At 41.5% G+C, this 19,163-nt stretch overlaps 1 protein-coding gene across 1 annotated transcript in view; it reads left to right on the top strand.

The window, feature by feature from the left end:
- WDFY1 (WD repeat and FYVE domain containing 1) overlaps nucleotides 1-18,482 on the top strand; it is a 30,486-nt gene extending 12,004 nt beyond the window's left edge. The window contains exons 5-12 of the mRNA XM_049803680.1: nucleotides 731-881; nucleotides 3,567-3,679; nucleotides 8,476-8,602; nucleotides 10,241-10,346; nucleotides 12,689-12,790; nucleotides 13,562-13,692; nucleotides 14,759-14,867; nucleotides 15,574-18,482. Of these exons, the coding sequence (XP_049659637.1) occupies nucleotides 731-881; nucleotides 3,567-3,679; nucleotides 8,476-8,602; nucleotides 10,241-10,346; nucleotides 12,689-12,790; nucleotides 13,562-13,692; nucleotides 14,759-14,867; nucleotides 15,574-15,633 (899 nt within the window). The 3' untranslated portion in view covers nucleotides 15,634-18,482. The remainder of the gene's footprint in view (nucleotides 1-730; nucleotides 882-3,566; nucleotides 3,680-8,475; nucleotides 8,603-10,240; nucleotides 10,347-12,688; nucleotides 12,791-13,561; nucleotides 13,693-14,758; nucleotides 14,868-15,573) is intronic.
- The last annotated feature ends 681 nt before the right edge of the window (nucleotides 18,483-19,163 follow it).

Raw genomic sequence — 19,163 nt, 5'->3', positions numbered from 1 at the left:
CATAGGGAAACAAAGTGCAGTTAGTCTTAATGACTCTGTGACACTGACAGAAGCAACATTCTTGCTTAGGAGGAAAAGACCTTTTTCTTAAAGCAACAAAACTCCCCTTTATCCTAAGGAAGATGACTTAAACAACTCAGGCAAGGGAAGTCCTTCCATCTTGGGGGCAAGGGGTGCTTCTTTCTAATGCTCATGTAACTTCTTGCTTAGTGGCAGCATTCTAAACAAAGCTGGGTGGCATTTGGTTGCTGTCATAGGTAGCAGTTTGAATGCTGTGGGCTAGGTACACTTCTAGGTGCTTAAAAGCATGAATCTGAGCATAGCTCCCCTGGGGTAAGGAAAAGAGGCACTTAAAGAAAGCAGATTAGGTTTTTAGATGTGTTACATTACGCCCCAGAAATACTGGCCTAACTAGAGGAAGCTGAGGGTTTGGCTGCTCCTTAACCAGAGCATCTTGGGTATCTGGGCTGACCTCCGCTTCTCTCTGTAGGAGAAAGGCTTAAATTAGCTGACTGCATGTTTGGTTCAGTTAAGCTATTCAGAAGGCAAATACAAACCAGAACAATGCTAACCTTTTAATTCAGCCTGGAGGCAAGTAAAATATGATGGTAAAAATGTCTCCTTGGGGCATTGTTTACATATCTTCAACCTATGTCTCTCTGAGTTAGAACATAAGAACATGTCACACTGATTTTAGGAAAAAGTAGCCAGAATCTTTTTCTTCCCACAGCTCATCAGAATCGAGTGTCTGCTATTACTTTCTGCCTGACATCAGAGTGGGTTATCAGCACTGGTCATGACAAGTGTATCAGCTGGATGTGCACCAGGAGTGGGAGTATGCTGGGGAGACATTACTTCACCTCTTGGGCTTCATGTCTACAGTATCCTTTGAAAAATGATTGCTACCCTGAAACTGGAAGAGTACTTTGTTCCTTTAGCTCAATTTGCTCCCTCCTTTTCTTATAAAAAGCTAGAGTGAAATCTCTTGCAAGTCTGCAAACCCTTATTCTGATTAGGTGTTTAATACCTTTATTTGTTAGCTGTTGTTAGATACTAGAAGGGCATGTTCGGACCTTGAGTTACAGAAATTGCAGTGTGTACTAGTTCCTAGTTTTGAGGTCTTTGTATCATCTTGTGGAAGTGACTGCTAACTGTATCTACAGCCTGGCCTGTATACTTCTAGCTGAGTCACTTTGTTCAACAGATGCCAGTGTGCATTTGAGTCCTAGAGCATAAAACATCATGAAAACACTTTGGACTGCTTTAATTCTTCTGTATTTGCTCATGTTAATCTTTTCTAGTTTAAGCTATGAGGTTCATTGAAACTTTATTCATTACGAGTAGTAATTTCTCTGTGTGTAGTTTGCTTTCCTTGCAAATTACTTTTAACTGCAGCATTTTTAACTTAAGGACTCTGCTTGTCTATTCAGCTGCAAGTACTTTAGGACATTCTTTATCCATGTAAAAGACTTACAAACACAGTAGCCTAAAATGTAGTTCAGCTATCAAAACTTTTGACCATGAGTTAAATACTTTACTTTAAATTCTAGAACTATTTTTTAGCACTTGTTAATAGTGGCAGTTTAGATGTGGCTGGACAGTAACTGGAGGTACTGGTTGGTGTGTGAGGATTAATGGCAGTAATGTTGTAGAAGTGGCACGATTCAGAAGCTGAAAGAGATCAACTACATCTCTTGAAAAAATAAAGACCTCTCTAGAATTGCTATATACCTGTGTAGTGCTGTGGTTGCCAGCAGCATGTCTAGCCTTCTGAGGTCTCCCATCTGTGCAGACCCTGCCTTACTGACTGAAGAGCTAACAGGTTTGTATTGTTATACTCTTGCTCTTTTCTGCTGTCCTTGTTTTAGAGTTCAGGGGCTTTGTGTCCCACAAAACATTTCCTGTACAGCTCGCTTCAGCTAAATGCTGCACAGAACTGGGTTAATACTGGTGTGTGTTTTAGGAGACTAGCTCACAGAACAGTCTGATGCCTCTGAGCCTCACTATTTGAATTCAATGTGTTCTATAGCTAATGCTGTTGCAAATAATGGAGTACTTTATTATGAAAATGGAGAAAAGAATATGACCTTTTCTATCAAGATAAAAATGAATTTCCACTGAAGACCATGGCATTTGAAAATGTGTTGTAATTGATCCTGCCTTTGGACTTGTGTTTGGAGGAGCTAGCTTTCTGGTGTATGTACTAGGTGCTTGGTCTCCCTATCAGGAGGTTCATTAGGAGTTGGTTGTTAATGATCCTGTGTGTAAGCTTCTGAAAAACACAGCAGAGTGCCTATTCTTTACTGGATTAGTGGGGATAATGCTAGCCTGAACTTCCAAGATGAAGAAAGGATCACATGTTCAGAGACTAAGTGGATTTCTTGAAGGCGAATTGTTCATCTCAAGATTCTGAAGGCTTAAGAGATTTCCATCAGATGGCAAAACCCCTGCTTTTTTTCACTTACAGTGGTGGGCTTTTTGGTATGCTGACTTTTTAAAGTTAGTCTTTTCTGTTGCACAGAATAGGCTACTTTGCTGGCTGGTGCTTGTGTTTTTGTGTGGCTCCAGGAGGACAGGTGAGTTGATAAATAACTCTTGGGTTATGTGGTGTCAGCTGTATGGGATTTTCGTAGCTCTTCCTTATATCCTGAACAGCAAAAGCCTTCTAAGGGTGGCAAATGATCTGGTCCCATCCAGCTTCCTATGCTTTAGTTTCTGGAGACAGTAGTTACGTAGTAACAAAAACTGAATGTCAGAAAATTGTTATGATGTATAATGCTTTTGCCAAACATGCCACTGTGTTAATAGATAAGATGTTAGGATGTGCTGTGACTTTTATGTCAGTGTTAAATGGCAGAACCCTTTCTGAAATACTGTTTGGTCTTTGATACTGTGCTCAAGGACCTGCATCAGTAAAGTTGGAAGTGCAGTAAACAGAACAAGAAATTACATGGTTTCACCTTCTCAGTAGCTAGAACACTGGGAGTGTACTTCCATTGTAAGGGAGATTAGCTGTGGAGGGTCAACATCCTTGTATCTTAGTTTTCCTCTCCTGGGGGCATCTAGTATAATATGCTAGAAAACTAAGAGTTTATAGGAGCAGATACTAAGTAAGGCTGAATGCCACCCAATGTCCAATGAGGTAGTCCTAATGGTAGCTCTGCACTGCAACAAGTAGCCTGAGGAGTTCTGGTATGTCTTGTAGAAGGTCATGAGTGTGTTCTGTAAATATCTGCTAGAAACGGTCTAAATCTACTTGGCTTGCTTTAAACTAGGGGATGGATTATCTCATGGCTTCTCCAGTGGCTTTCTAAAAGATTTCTCACTTATTTTCCATACTGTCCTACTTGCACACGTAGGGAAGGGTGAGGAGAAGAGAGGAATGAAAAAGGTTTAACTATTACAGTCTCCAACCCCTTTAGATGTATGTACATAAATATTTATCTGGAATATTAAAATTTTTTTTCCAATTTGTTTAGACTCTGTAGCTGACAGCTGTGCTATCTGTTTCAGTGCCATAAACTACTCTTAAGAGCAAATGAGGCTTCTCCTTGACTGGTGTTCAGATATGATTATGAAACTCGGCATGCATTTGTTGGTGATTATTCTGGACAGATCACTCTCCTGAAGCTTGAGCAGAATACTTGCTCAGTTATTACAACGCTCAAAGGGCATGAAGGTAAAGTAACTCTTCGTCTTATAGAATCATAAAATAATTTGGGTTGGAAGAGACCTTCAAGATCATTGAGTCCAACCATCAACCATGCCCACTAAACCATGTTCTGAAGTGCCTTGTCTACACGCTTTTCAAATACCTCCGGGGATGGTGACTCAACCACTTCCCTGGGCAGCCTGTTCCAGTGCCTTGCAACCCTTTCAGTAAAGAAATTTTTCCTAATATCCAACCTAAACTTCCTCTGCTGCAACTTGAGGCCATTTCCTCTCGTCCTATCTCCAGCCACCTGACAGAAGAGACCAGCACCCACCTCACTACAACTCCCCTTCAGGTAGTTGTAGAGAGCAGTAAGGTCTCCCCTCAGCCTCCTCTTCTCCAGACTAAACAACCCCAATTCCCTCAGCTGCTCCTGATAAGACTTGTGCTCCAGGCCCCTCACCAACTTGGTTGCCCTTCTCTGGACACACTCCAGCACCTCCATGTCTTTCCTGTAGTGAGGGGCCCAAAACTGAACACAGTACTCGAGGTGTGGCCTCACCAGTGCTGAGTACAGGAGAACGATCACCTCCCTGCTCCTGCTGGCCACCCTATTTCTGATACAGGCCAGGATGCCGTTGGCCTTCTTGGCCACCTGGGCACACTGCTGGCTCATACTCAGCTGGCTGTCAACGAGCACCCCCAGGTCTTTTTCTGCCGGGCAGCTTTCCAGCCACTCTTCCCCAAGCCTGTAGTCCTGCATGGGGTTGTTGTGACCCAAGTGCAGGACCCAGCACTTGGCCTTGTTGAACCTCATGCAGTTGGCCTTGACCCATTGATCCAGCCTGTCCAGATCCCTCTGTAGAGCCTACCCTTGAGCAGATCAACCCTGCCTCCCAACTTGGTGTCATCTGTGAACTTGCTGAGGGTCCACTCGATGCCCTCATCCAGATCATTGATAAAGATATTAAGCAGAACGGGGCCCAATACTGAGCCTTGGGGAACACCACTTGTGACCCCCCGCCAACCACAACCCTTTGGGCTCGTCCATCCAGCCAGTTTTTCACCCAGCAAAGAGTACAATTAATTCCACTGGACCCAGATTATGGTACCTCTTTGTAAATTGGGATGAGACGTTCAGTTGGGTATCTACCTCTTAAAGATAGATACTGGATAAACAACTAGTGCAGGGCAGTAGTTATCAAAAGCTGTTCAGAGCTGTACATATGACTCTCTCAAAGAAAAGACACATTCTTGCTGAGGGGAAATCTTAGCCTTATAAATACTGACAGGTATTTTTATTATAGATGAAAAATAAAGGTAAACATATGCATTCAATTAAACACGTTAGCCACTAGATGGCCACCTTTAAAAACTTTAGTCTCCTTTAATATTGAAAAGGACGAGAATGTGTTACTTTTTTTTTCTTGAGATCTTGTAGTACTATAAATAATATGTAAAGCAGCTTTAGCAAACCTCAGTCTAGATTCTAAAAAGCCACTTAAGTCTTCCCAATGCAGACTTTGATGTTCTGATCAATCTTTGAGACTCTAGTTCAGTTTCCTTTGTTTAGCTGAAACTAAGCCTTGTGCAAGAAATCTACAGAGCCTTTTAGAATCAAAACTGTGTAATCAAAGACAAATGTCTCATCCTGTGTAGTATAGCTGAAGTCCTTATATCAGATGAAGAACCAAATAGTCTGTAACATAATGTGGAGCCCCTGTCTGCTGTAATGAGTAAGTCAAGAATGCAAATCACAGAAGAACATGTAATTTAATAATAAGTTGTGAGAAATAAACAAGACTTAATGCCTCTTCCCATGCAGTACTGGCAACTTTCAAATTGGCTGACTAGTTTGCATTTGAGTAGGGGTGAATTACTGGGTCATAAGTCTCTGACCCACTGGAAAAGCCTGCCTTGTTTAATAGCTCTAAGTATAGAGTAGACTTTGTTAAAGCTGGGTAGACTCCTGATTTACAGATTACTGTAAAATGGTAAAGCTGGCTTTGAATAAGGGAGGCAAGTTGAGATTTTCAAATTATAAATGCCTCTTTTGCTTTCAAGCAGAATTTCAGATTGTTTTAGTTAAGAGCAAAATAATTCTGGCCCTAGAGACTCTTTTACCTCTGCATGCTTTTGCACTAGTCTGTATTAAAATGCAACCCCTTGATAGATACTACTGTTAGTCTGAAAGCAGTATGGTACTACGTATAGTGCATATTCTATCTGTTGAGCTGCGGTGGGCTTCCAAGCACCAACTCCAGCAGTGCTGTCCGCATAGCAGACAACCTTGATTTATATAAAAGTTCCCTAAGGCGGTTGTGATCCTCAAAACAAGAATTGATCTAGTATAGAAGTTGATTAATGAGGGGCAGAACCAGGGTGGGGTTTTGGTGGTTTTTTTTCAATTATGGTAATAGTAGGGCCTTCATTTTTTCTTTTTTTTCTTTTTTTTTTTTTTTTTTTAAAGCAAAACAGATAATGTGTAACCTTTTTGTCTCTACACTATTTACGTAATATTCTTAAGGCCTGGTAACTCTAAACTTAAATGGCATCTAGTTCTTCTCTGAGTGCAGCTGTGTTTGCCAGACTTGAAAAGTTGGACTTCATCTTGTTTCCTTTCTAGCTCTTGCCGAACTGTGACTTCATAAGCAAGCAGGATTTGCTTTGCAGTTTAAATGGTTTTAGAATTGTCTTCAACTGTCCTTCAACAGTCAGCTTCCAGAATTCTCCATATTTTAATAGCCTACTCTGTGCAACACTGAGATAATACTCAAACTGCCTTTTATGGTGCAGATGGTCACTGTTCTTTCAGAGACTATTCCCAAATGGGTCAGTCTGAAAACAGTGTGGCCCTAAAGGAGGCAAGAAAAATCTCTTGCTCCAGAGAGCTTGAAAGGACTGATTTGGGTTGTAATTACTGTGGTGGGTTGACCCTGGCTGGAGGCCAGGTACCCACCAAAGCCGCTCTATCGCTCCCCGCCTCAGCTGGACAGAGGAGAGAAGAATATAACAAAGGGCTCGTGGGTCGAGATAAAGACAGGGAGAGATCACTCAACCAATTACCGTCACAGGCAAAACAGACTCGACTTAGGGAAAATTAACTTAATTTATTGCCAATCAGATCAGAGTAGGATAATGAGAAATAAACCCAAATCTCAAAACACCTTCCCCCCCACCCCTCCCTTCTTCCTGGGCACAGCTTCGCTCCCAGATTCTCTACCTACTCCACCCCAGCGGTGCAGGGGGACAGGAAATGGGGGTTATGATCTGTTCATCGCACATTGTCTCTGCTGCTTCATCCTCCTCAGGGGCAGGACTCATCACACTCTTCCCCTGCTCCAGCGTGGGGTTGCTCCCACAGGAGACAGTCCTCCACAAACTTCTCCAGCGTGGGTCCCTTCCATGGGCTGCAGTTCTTCACAAACTGCTGCAGCGTGGGTCCCTTCCACAGGCTGCAGTCCTTCAGGAGCACGCTGCTCCAGCATGGGTCCCCCATAGGGTCACAAGTCCTGCCAGAAAACATGCTCCGTGGGCTCCTCTCTCCACAGATCCGCAGGTCCTGCCAGGAGCCTGCTCCAGTGTGGGGTTCCCACAGGGTCACAGCCTCCTTTGGGCATCCCTGTGCTCTGGCGTGGGGTCCTCCCCGGGCTGCAGGTGGAGATCTGCTCCACCGTGGACCTCCAAGGGCTGCAGGGGAATCTCTGCTCCGGCACCTGGAGCATCTCTCCCCCTCCTTCTTCATGACCTTGGTGTCTGCAGGGTTGTTTCTCTCACATGTTCTCACTCCTCTCTCCGGCTGCAGTTTCTGTGTGCCCTACAACTTTTTTCCCCTTCTTAAATATGTTGTTCCAGAGGTGCTGCTACTATCGCTGATGGGCTTGGCCTTGGCCAGTGGCGGGTCCATCTTGCAGCCGGCTGGTATTGGCTCCACGGGACACAGGGGAAGCTTCCAGCAGCTTCTCACAGAAGCCACCCCTATAGCCCTGCCCCCCACCAAAACCTTGCCACACAAACCCAATGCAATTACCATTTATCTTGCTTTCAGACTAAAAAAGCTTTTGATGACAACTGAACGATAGAAGCATGCCTTAAAGGGAAGGATGTCTGTAAGGGAATAAAATGTTTTGCAACTTCAAAACTGTAGGTAGCACGAGTGACAAAATTACTTCTTTAGTCTCTTATCTACATTACTATGCATATGGGTTTAGTATAAGACTGCTACTGTCAGATGACTTGTTTCTTTCTATGCCTGACTGATGAGGTGCATAGCCAGGTTGGGCCTCTGAAATCTAGTTTTGTAATTTAGTACGTAGTGGCCAGGTTTGCTAACAGCAGTGAAACTGTCACTTAATTTTATATTCCAACTATCTTAAGGTTGTAAATGGTTACATAAGGGAGTTGGTTTACCTGTGAACACTGCACCGCTGTCTTGCAGCCACTGCCCAAGCACGTTACTGTGTTGTAGATACTAGTCTCTGGCAAGTTTTAGTACTTTTCATCTTCCAAAGATCGCATAGCAGCCTGCCAACTGTTAACAGCTGCCTAAATACAAGGGGCAGAAACCTAGTAACTTGAACTTTCTGGCTTATTCTTTGCATCTAACTTTCTTCTTGGGGATGTTTTTGTTCTGTTGTCAAATGCTCTTTGCCTCTCTGGCAGGACTGTTATCTTGCTGTTGCATGCTGTCTTTTGCCTTAAGGCTTTCGGTATCTGTTATTGTAGTAAGGGAGTACCTCAGGTTTCACTTTAATAGCCCAGACATACATCATTGTGGTGGGGAGTGACTCCCTTAGATCTAACTGCAGAATGTTCTTTCCTAGGAAGTATTACTTCCCTGTGGTGGGATCCTGTTCAACGGCTGCTCTTCTCAGGTGCCTCTGATCACAGCATTATCATGTGGGATATTGGTGGAAGGAAGGGGCGAACGCTGCTGCTCCAGGGACATCAGTATGTAATGGTGTTGTATTTTTCCTACCTGTTCTGTAATGAACACAGAGTCCCAGGAAGACTAAACAGCATGGCAAGATACTTGAATCTTTGTGAATAATGGAGAAAATAACTTTTTGCAGAACTCTGAAGACTTTGAGGGGGAAGAAGGATAATCAGTACTAGGAAAGCATTACAGATAAATCTTTTTTTTTTTTTTTTTTTTGCTCATGTTTGATACTTCTAAACCATGGGTAATGAGAAAATAACATAAAAGTAGGTTATAGAAAGAGGTGGGTAAAAATCTTGAATCATCTTGCTTGGACTTTATGTAAAAGTTGCATGCTTTGGTATTGTAAATACTTCACTGAGTTGCCCATGAGGGCTGGGCTAGAAACTTAATGTATAAGCATGTTCGTGTACCCATCTAGAATAAGCTTCAATATGTTCCTGTTCTCTGTCTCTTTGCATCAGCGAGGCGATAAACTGATCGGCTAAATTACAGGGGTGGGTCTCTAGACTTCAGAAAAGCATGTCACATCTCCACTGTTCTGTGGATTAGGTAGTTAGTTGTCTGTATTTAATCAGCTATTTTTACAGAGACACAACACTAGCTGCCATTTTTTAATCTAGGGCCTTAATTCAGTCTGACAGGCAGTTCACTACTGAAGATATATTCTACTTAGAACTGCAGTGGTAGCAGAGATCTTGTTTATGTTTAAAGATGTATTTGTATAGTGCATTCTCCTCTTGTCTAATTCCATAGATGCCTCCATCCACCTTTGATCAAGACTGGTAGCCTTAGCCCTAGAACTCTTGTTAAATCTTGAGGATTTAGTTTTATGGCTAAAGAACTAATAATAGAGTACTGGATACAAAAAAGTAACTGAAGTCAGTGACTGGAGGACTTTATACTGCTGTTACTGCTGCATCATGTGTCCTGGTGAAGACTTATAACACTGTTAGTTTCTCTTCAAACATCACACTTAGCATCAAACTTCATACTGAATGGGAAAGTAAGTTCTTCTGAGAAGCAGAATGGTTTTTTAATTCAACGTAGATGTTGCAAAGCGGTCTAATACTGTTGACATCCTTTGTTTAGTTTCTTAGGGTAGACTTATTTTGCCATGACTCTTCTATTTAGAATTAAACTGTCTTACTGGTGAATGCATGCTTTGTTTTGCAGCTACAGACTGACTTACTGTGATTTGTTAGCAAAAGTGGAAGCTCCATCTGCTTCCTAGCTATATCTTGAAACAAATATTTCTCTTTATTTTTTCAGTCATCTCTGTTTTGATAGCTGGCTTTCCTTGCCAACACAGAATATCATTTGCACGCACACTCTGAGCCAGTTGACACTCAGTTTATTGTCAATGCTTACTGCCAGCAAACATTAACACGGAACTGTACCTCTGGTATTCTGGTCAAGTCTGTAAGAACACTGTTCTAGGCAACATCCTGATGCTAGGGTAGTGCTTAGGTGACAGCATCTGTTCGCTCATCTTCATAGCTCTATAGAGAGCTCTATAGAGACTTAGCAAAGTGTTTGGAAATCAGTTTTGGCTTCCTAGGTAGCTTTACAAGGATAAATCGGGGTTTGCTAGGAAACTAAGCTTTGTATAAATACCTATGGGTAAATAGCATCTACTTTGTTTGCAGTGACAAGGTGCAGGCTATCTGTTACATCCAGCTGACACGGCAGCTGGTATCTTGTTCAGCTGATGGGGGAATTGCTGTTTGGAATATGGATATCAGCCGAGAAGAGGTAAGATCATGTCCTAGGTCAAAGATATATTCTTTCAATTATTTTTTTTTCCTTTTTCAGAGGCTGATGTGGCTTTGCTTAGTTGGTTCTGCAGGCTGTTTTCCTCACATTGTCTGAAACTTTAAGGCTGAATGATATTATTAAAACATGCTCTGTTCTAGTGGCTGTCCATACTGCATTGTAGTAGATGGATTCCCAGGACAGGAGAAGTGCAGGACAGGCTTGGGACTGCTTAGTCTTACATCAGTGAGACCATATGTTCACTGGAATGGCTACAGCCCTTGCTGCTAGAACAGTCTAAAGCAGGCACGCTTCTGCAGTAAAGAAACCAATGGACTGTGCTTCAACAGTCTTGAAATTCATGTCAAAGCAGGTAAAGAAGTGGGATGCTGTTTTTGAGATGCAGTTCAGAATGTAGAGATTCAGTCCCCAGACAACTTTTTTTTTTTTTTAAAGACCTCAGTACACAGCAACGGGGCCTGCCATGCACATTCTTTCTGCATCAGTTCATATCCATCATAGGAGCTGAAAAGATGTATATTACTGCTGTCTTTGGTTAAACCATAATTATAGGTGTTAGTTTGGTTGCCCCCAGAAAGTGGTATTTAAGGCTCAGCCTCCTTGCCCCATTGCTTTTCCTTAAATGCAAGTGTCATGATTAAGAATTGTTTTCTGACATGTGTTGAGCTGTCACCTCGAACATACTGAATGCTGTATGTGGTGCTTTTAACATTTTCAGCATGATGATCTCTCTTCAAAACTTCTGTGATACTATGAAACTTTGTAGTTGCAAGGAATTGACTTATAATACAATCGGGAAAACAAGGTGTGGCTGTTTCTTTTCTGGATCTGCACACAATAATTAAGAGATCTTCTAAATAATAGACAGTTTTAATACAATTAAAATAATATGGTTACCTTAGAACAGCCATGATGTCTCAGAACTCACTGGAAAAACATAATCAAGTCCAATCCAAAAGCAAAGATACTAAATGTTTGAAGAATGATGAACATACTGCCTCTGTGACATTAGCTAGCAAGTCATATTATAGGCTATCTTCAAATATGCACTAATACACGTAAGACTAGAAGACGGACTTTTTTGATTAGAAGGAATGGTAACTCTGCTGACAGCTGTACTATTGATCTTGGGCAGTTCCAACTGTACATTGGTAATAGTGTTGGTAGTTTTTTACCTCCTGTTTAATGCCTGAAATTAAGGTGAAAGAATAGGAAGGTAGCCTGTTTTTCTGTTAGAGAGAGACAGAAAGTGGATTGTCTTCTCAAAAATGCTATTAAGTGAAAACTGCTATTGTAAGTAACTGAAAGAAGTAATATGGAGCATCTCACTTGGTGGAGAGGAGACTCATTTCCTCTACTGTCCTCCCCCATGCAGGACTTGTAAAGCGTAGTAACAATATTTTCCACTAGCGTGGGGGAAGGAAGGGGATGCAATCAAGGCTGAAGATGTAGGAACTGGATATCTGGTATCCATGGTGAGATGGTGGTGCAACTGACAATACTATTGTTTTATTACTATCAACAATGGATGGAAGTTAATTGAGGAGAAAAGCTTCTTTGTTGTTCCAGCTTTCTTCCTGTTGGGTTTCAGGGAGATTCCCCCATCAGATGTATGAAGTTGTATAGAATGTATATGTTCTAATTCAAGTCTATGTACTAAAAATATTGTGCCTCTCTTTCCATCCCTTACAAGAATGCTCAGTTGAAGTATCTGAGAGTGTTGAAATGTGTGACAGCTCTAACTATTTTCATTTGGCCTAGTCCGTTTATGGCAGGAAAGATACGTGGGTGTGAGAAGGGATGCTTAATGAAGATGTGGGCAGGATGGAAAATGCAGATGAGTCCTTAATTATTTCAAACTGAAATCCTAGGAAAGCAGAAAAGATAATTCCAGAATTTACTTCTGGATCCCTGCTCTTAGAGGAGATGACTAACTGCCTCATAGCTTCTACAACTTGGATTACACCAGCCCTTAAAAATTATCTAGGCAACCAGAGCACTAGTCTTTGAATGCCTGCAGCAAGTTTAATAACTTAGATGTTTGAATTAATTTTCTTATGAAGGTGTTAATATAACATACTGCTGTGGGCTTAAAAAGTATAGGAAGTGTGTAGGTAACAAATAACTGTAGCCTTAGGTTTGGGGTTTTTTGTACTAAACTTCCTATGTACTATACAATAGGCAATGTACTGTTGTAATGTCCGCAGCTGAGAAGGGACATCTTTCCAAGTAAAACTTTACTTTGGGTTCTTAAAACAAGTGTCCTAGGCTGTCATATCAGGAAAAATAATCGATTGCTTGTATCTCTGGCTCTTTTGTAGGCTCCTCAATGGCTAGAAAGTGATTCCTGTCAGAAGTGTGAACAGCCTTTCTTCTGGAATATAAAGCAAATGTGGGACACAAAGACATTAGGGTTGAGACAGGTGAGATATGCTGTTTTGAGTGCTTAGCTGTGCTTCAGCATTTAAGCAAAATGCAAACAGAAGACCACTAAAGCTGTTAGGTCTTTTAAACTGTTGGTATTTTTGCTGCTTTGAAGTTAGGGTTTATGGAGAGGTCACAGCTTCTCAGAAGTGCTAAGAAATTTCCAAATTCTATGGAATGTGTTGCATCAAACTTCTATCACAAGGCAAAGCAGGCTGTGCTGTGAGTGCTCTGTTGTATTTCTCTGAATATTTCTATGCACTGGAGCTGTGGACAGCTAATCTTCAAGTGTGGTGTAAAGTGGCACACAGTGCCCCATAACTGAGCAAACTATAGCCTAACATGTTGTAGGGTACTCAGTTCAGGGAAGCAGTGGTAGCCCTGCTCTTACTGGGCTGGAATGTGAAAGCTTTTCAGAAAGCTTTCTTTTTGGAGGGACGAGACAGGCACTGGGACACTCATCTATTTCTGGCTTTCTTAGAATGTTATTTCCTTGGTTGCTTGTTCAACCCTCTTTTTCCCTGGCTCCCAGAAGGAGCTTGCAAGAGGAGAAGAGGATGGGCAGGCAGAATATGGAGGTAAACCCATTAATGGCCAAGGAGACTGTTCAGAACTCCAGAGTCCTTGGTCTTCGCTTGAAGTAACAGAAGACTTCCTAACAGGTTGCAAACCAGAAGCTTTGTTGTTGCTGTTCAGTGAACACTTGGTAAGGTGGTCGAGTGGCACAATATAGTGATTTTGTTTGTTTGTTTTCTTCTTCCTTCATGAAGCATCATTGCAGAAAATGTGGGCAAGCAGTGTGTGGCAAGTGCAGTACCAAACGGTCAAGTTACCCGATTATGGGATTTGAGTTCCAGGTCCGTGTTTGTGATTCCTGTTTTGAGTCAATCAAGGATGAAGAGTGAGTATTAACGAGTAATAAATTAAAGTAATACTGCTGAGGTGCAGAAACACTTGTGCTGGCTCCACATCCACACACGCACAATGCTACACAAACATGCCAAGGTGACTCTCTGCTAATAGGTCACCTTTGCCTTGGGCACTCAAAGCACTACAGTGGCAGAGATCCCTCAACTGGCTCTGCAAGCTGATTTGGATCAGATGTGGTATTACAACTTTTTTATCCACTTTATCTTCTTTTCCATGAGCCCAGATCTAGAGTTGAAACATATTTGTGTCAAGATTTCTATTTAGGTAAAGGCTATTGATTGCACTTTAAATTGTTAAATGGGTGCCTGACAATGCATAGCTGCCAGCATGTATATGCATTACTTCACATACACTACTGAAAACTGTTTCTATGGGAATATTCTTTACAGCCCTATATTATTTTCCGCATGCAAGCAAATTGGGTTAAACATCGTTTGCTGCCATTAAACTCTTCTTAGCAATGAAGGAACTCCCTTTTTATCTTGATATGAACAGCACTTCACTGTTCGCTGTCTTGTAACCTCCTTGGCCACCTGGAGTGCTAAAGGACCAAAATAATCAGATGCCAATTTGGGGGGTGTTTGTTGTTTTGTTTTGTTGTTGTTGGTTGTTGGGGAGGTTTTTTGGTTGATGGGGTTTTTTGTTTGGTTGGTGTTTGTTGTTTTTTTTTTTAAAAAAGGGAGGTGCTGTGCCCTAGTTGTCCTGCTAGCTATAGTGAGTCAAAATGTAGCTGAGCTTGACTTTATAACCAAGAGTAGAATTATTTACTAATGCAGTGTCCCACCTCTGCTCAAGTATTATTAACAGTCAGGCTGCAGAAGGCCAGGAAATGTCACACCTGTATAACTACACAAACAATGCTTTAGCATGACTTGCTAATTTAATTCTGTCCCCTTTGATATGGCACTGCAGTTCTCGGAACTGATTTATTAGTACTTGAGCAACTTAATTTTCTTGTAAGTTTATTTTGCACTGCTATAATTATGCCATCAAGCTTCATCTGATGGCTGGCTTTCATTTGAATTGTTCTCGTGCAGCCGTACTTCCTTAGCAACCTTTCATGAAGGAAAACACAACATTTCACACATGTCCATGGACATCTCGAGAGGGCTAATGGTGACTTGTGGGAGTGACCGGATTGTGAAGGTATGCATGTACCTCTTTCCTGCATTTATTAGAGATATTTAATAGAGAGCTAATGTTTGTGTATACTTTTTTCTTTGACAACTGTTGCTACAAAACTAACTGTTGTGGGCAGCAAGAGTCATTGTTGTTGCAGACTGTTCTTCCTGCAGCTGAATGAGGAAACGACCTGTAACTCTGCTGTATGGAGTCTAGCTGTCGGAACTGGTTACTGTTGGTGTCCTCTGGACAAAGCAGGCATCAGCAGTAGGAGAATCTGCCGGCAGCCTTAAAGACACAGACATGATGAAACACGCAGGCTTCTTTTACTCTGAGCTCCCTGGCTTCTTACACCATTGCCACTAAAAGCCCTGGTTATGAGACAGTGACATGGAAATCAAACTGATGTAGAACGTTGCTGTGCTTAAGCTATACATCTGCCATGCATGTCAGAACTGAGACTGTTCCAGTCTGTAAGCATGTTTATAACAAACTGCATAGTGCTTTTTAAAACAGACCTACAGAGACCTGCTAGAAGACTCTCCTGACCCCTAAGTTTGGCTGTTGGGTTGTAAGGCTCCTATAACCCTTTATGATGTTTTCCTAGTTTAAACAGGATTTATTACCTTGTGTCCAGGGAGATCTTTATGTTTGCTTCTATGCCTCTTAGAGAAACAGTTCTTGGATCTTATAATAATGCTATGTAATTCTCCACAATATTTTCTTCCAGATCTGGGACATGACGCCAGTAGTTGGTTGCAGCCTTGCAACTGGCTTCTCTTCACGCTGATCTCATACCTGACAGGTTTATGCACCTTATGTACAGCAATATGCACCGAATGAATGGAATCCTTCTTAAGAATATTACCGCAAACACTGGTTGCTTGATTCTTCTCCTGCTGCTGTTCCAGGGTGGACAGTCACCTTTGTAGAGCACGGCTTTTCTGTTGGGCTCACCAGGAATCTCCTTGGTGCAGAAATGCAGTTTCGCAGCCTCTTGGACTAAAGTAAAATGGCTTACCTGCAATATGACACCTTGATGAAAGGACCTGTTGTTTCTCGGTTTACATACATAGTGTTAACAATGTGCTATCTCTGCTGATACATCTTGTACAGATACGTTGTAGCTAAAACATTATCAGAGTAAAATGAGTGTAGTAAATTCAATTTGTGCAAATAGTAAAATAACTTATTCTCTCTTCCAAAAAGCAGTTCTGTAGAAATACTTTTGAGCAGTCACTGTCTAAACTGCCTCCAAAAGGTATGTTGGTTATTCCTATGGAAGGAGGAGATAGTTCAAAGTGGCAGGTAGTGTCTTTCAGATGAGATAGTAAGAGAACCTTTGATCACACAAGATTTCCATTATTGGCCTTCTTGTAGTGTTTGTCTTCAAGTTCAGATGTTAGTGAAATCACTTTTGTGGGACAGCTGTTCTGTTTAGGTAGCTGGTGAGTCTTAGAACAATGCTAGGCTCTTTAAGTAGTGTTTTAGCATAGCTAATAAACTTCTGTGGTTCTTACAAAAACGTGCAGCCCAGCTACTGTACTTTAAAGAGAGGCCATAGGTATGAGCCATATACTCTGACAACTCTATAATGCTGTTAGAATGGGAAGCTAAGCAAATCTGCCTTGTTAAATGTAATGGCTAAGAAAAAATGGCCAGCTAAATTTTAGAGACTTTTTCCTGTGGAAAGGCTGATGTTTCTTTAATGGTAGGGAACCTGTCTCTGCTAAAGTGCAGCATAATTTCAAATACTGCCTTGATGTTGCTTGAAACAGATAAATACTGAGTAATAATTACTGAGGTACAGAACAGCTGCTTTTTTCCCTGCACCTAGGTCTGTTAATCCTGAGATATCTATATTGATCCCTTCCTGTTTCAAAGCTGAGAAGAATGAATAAGAGCTGGGAGGCTTCTGTGACTGTGCAGTTGGGCACGTACAGGAAATATCTAGTGAGATGTCAATAAATTGGTCTGTCAGTTGTGTGAATTTCCTACATTTGAATACTGTAAGGAGAACTTATTTCAAAACTTTGAAAGCTAAGGTATTATGTCACAGAGTTTAAGCTTGGAGCTGTTTAGATTTTTCTGAAAACAGATGCATGTGTGAGGACAAAAAGTGTGGGTAGGTCAGCTGGCCCGAAATAGGTGGTGGTGTACAACTGTCAAAGGTAACAGGCTCTTTCTGGCAGAGGACTTTAAGGGTTAGACTGTCTTTATTTACAGCAACAATCAAGTGGTGCTATGAGTGTTAGTGAATTCAAGTCCTAGGTGTGTAACTTGACACTAATAACCTGCATTGGACCATGCTGTAGGCTGAAATAGATGATGGTATTGTTAATATGCCATGATTCACTTGGATTTTAAGCCAAAAAGCTGATAGTCTCCAAAGGGCATTAGAATCCAGAATATGTTAGTTACTGTTATTTTGGACCTTGCTTTGTCTACCTTTCCATGGGCCTTCTCTGGAAGCTTTGCAAAGAGTCTTTTAATTAGCTAGGCTTATTGGGCCACTGAAGAATAAACAAAGCCCTCTTTTGTGGGAATCCCAAAACTTGTCTTGTCTTCAATTTGGGATTTAGCACTTGTCACACTGATTTGATTCATCCCTTGCTACATGCTGTATAGCTTACATTTTTTGTGAAGGCTTATTTCTAAGCTATTGAGAGAGTATCAGCTTGTACTGGAAAAAAGATTCAGCTTTCTGCTCTGAAGGCTTTCACCCTTGTAAATTAGGAAGGAAACCAAGTGGTTGAAGGGGGGAATAAGCCCTGATAATGCCCTGCATTCAGTTTCAGACTTCTTCCTGTCTGGCTCTGGAAGAGAATGGAAGCCTTCTTCCTCGCAGTGTGTAAGGCAGAACATAAGTTATATTGCTAGAACTGTTAAAGATCTTACTGTGGTAGGTAAGGAGTATCTAGGGTCATGAGTTAAGCTGGGAGATTGATGTAGATGTGGGATGAATAGCCTATTTTTTCAAACCAGACATTGTGAAACTTACACCAATGATACTGAGGTGTAACTTGTTTGCAGCTAGCACTCCTGAGCTTCAGATTTTTTAGTTCTGATTTGTCAGCGTGCCCCCTGCTCAGCATGCAGCTCCTCCCTCTCCCTGTGAATACTTCCACTGCTGCTTTACATTACGGTTTTGACACTAGATAATATATTCTCTACTACATATTGTTAAACCTAAGGAATCTATTTTCTATAATTGATAAAGATAGTGTCAGTTCAGATGTAACAAGACAATTATGGCTGCTAAATCCTTAGTCATTTAAGTATACTCTTGGTGTTGAATGAGTAATGCTTACAAACCACTAAAGAGATAGTGCTTTGTTTATAAACAACTGTTTTGAAGGCACATACTCTCTCATGAAACTGAACATCCTTCAACTATGTCAGCTCAAGTGTGCAATTACTGAGAAGGTTTGATTTGAAGCATTACTAATCTCGCTTGTATAACCTTCATTGGGGCAGGGAAGGGGAGCAAAGGGTACTAATATGTGCTAATTCTTTACTAGTTGTATTTCTGTACCCTGCATAGTTAAGAGATGCTAGATAAATCTGTCCCTTGCTCCTTCTTGTCTGTTTTTTAAACTTTGATTACATGTACAATAAAATATTTCTTGATACTCAGTCTATTTGAGTGATCCATGTTTTCTTCCATTCTGTGAATGCACAACTGCTACTGTATGCTCTGGCTCCTCCTTTACATGGCCCATGTCCAAATTCTATGTTGGAGGGAGAGCTTGTCAGATGTGTTGTATTGGAGCTGAATGAGCTGCAGCAGTGGAGTTAAAGGCCCATGATGAATCAGTTTGCTGAGAGACAAACTGCTGCATGGTCCCAGCTAGGGATGTACGACCCTATCCTGTGTCCTGCTTGCCAGCTTGTATAGACTTCTCTGGTTCATCTGGTTTTCTTCAGAGGGCTGCAAGGGTTCTTGCAATGCAGAGTATCAGAGGATCAACCTCTTCCTTGAGATCCCTTGGATCTGTCTGAGGTCCTTGGATCTTTCTGAGGTATTAGAGAAATACTAATTTATGCTGGATGGGATGAGCAGAGTCTACAATATGATATATTCAGAGGACACAAACTGCAGCCACAGGAGGTGGTTATACTTGTCTCATACTTTCACAGAGAAAGGATGGGGACGAGCTCAGAAGCATCCTTATCCCTCACAATTACTCACAGCCTTCACAGGCTCAAATACAGTAGTGACTGTTTGTAATACTTTGAATGCCCGTTAACATGTGGTGTAGCTCACCGCTCCCAAGGGTATTTAGGAGCCATAGAAGGAATCTGAAAGGGTTTCACAAA

Source organism: Accipiter gentilis, chromosome 6 (assembly GCF_929443795.1).
Source record: "Accipiter gentilis chromosome 6, bAccGen1.1, whole genome shotgun sequence".
NCBI classification, from domain to species: Eukaryota; Metazoa; Chordata; class Aves; order Accipitriformes; family Accipitridae; genus Astur; species Astur gentilis.
This window is presented reverse-complemented; position numbering and strand designations above follow the sequence as displayed.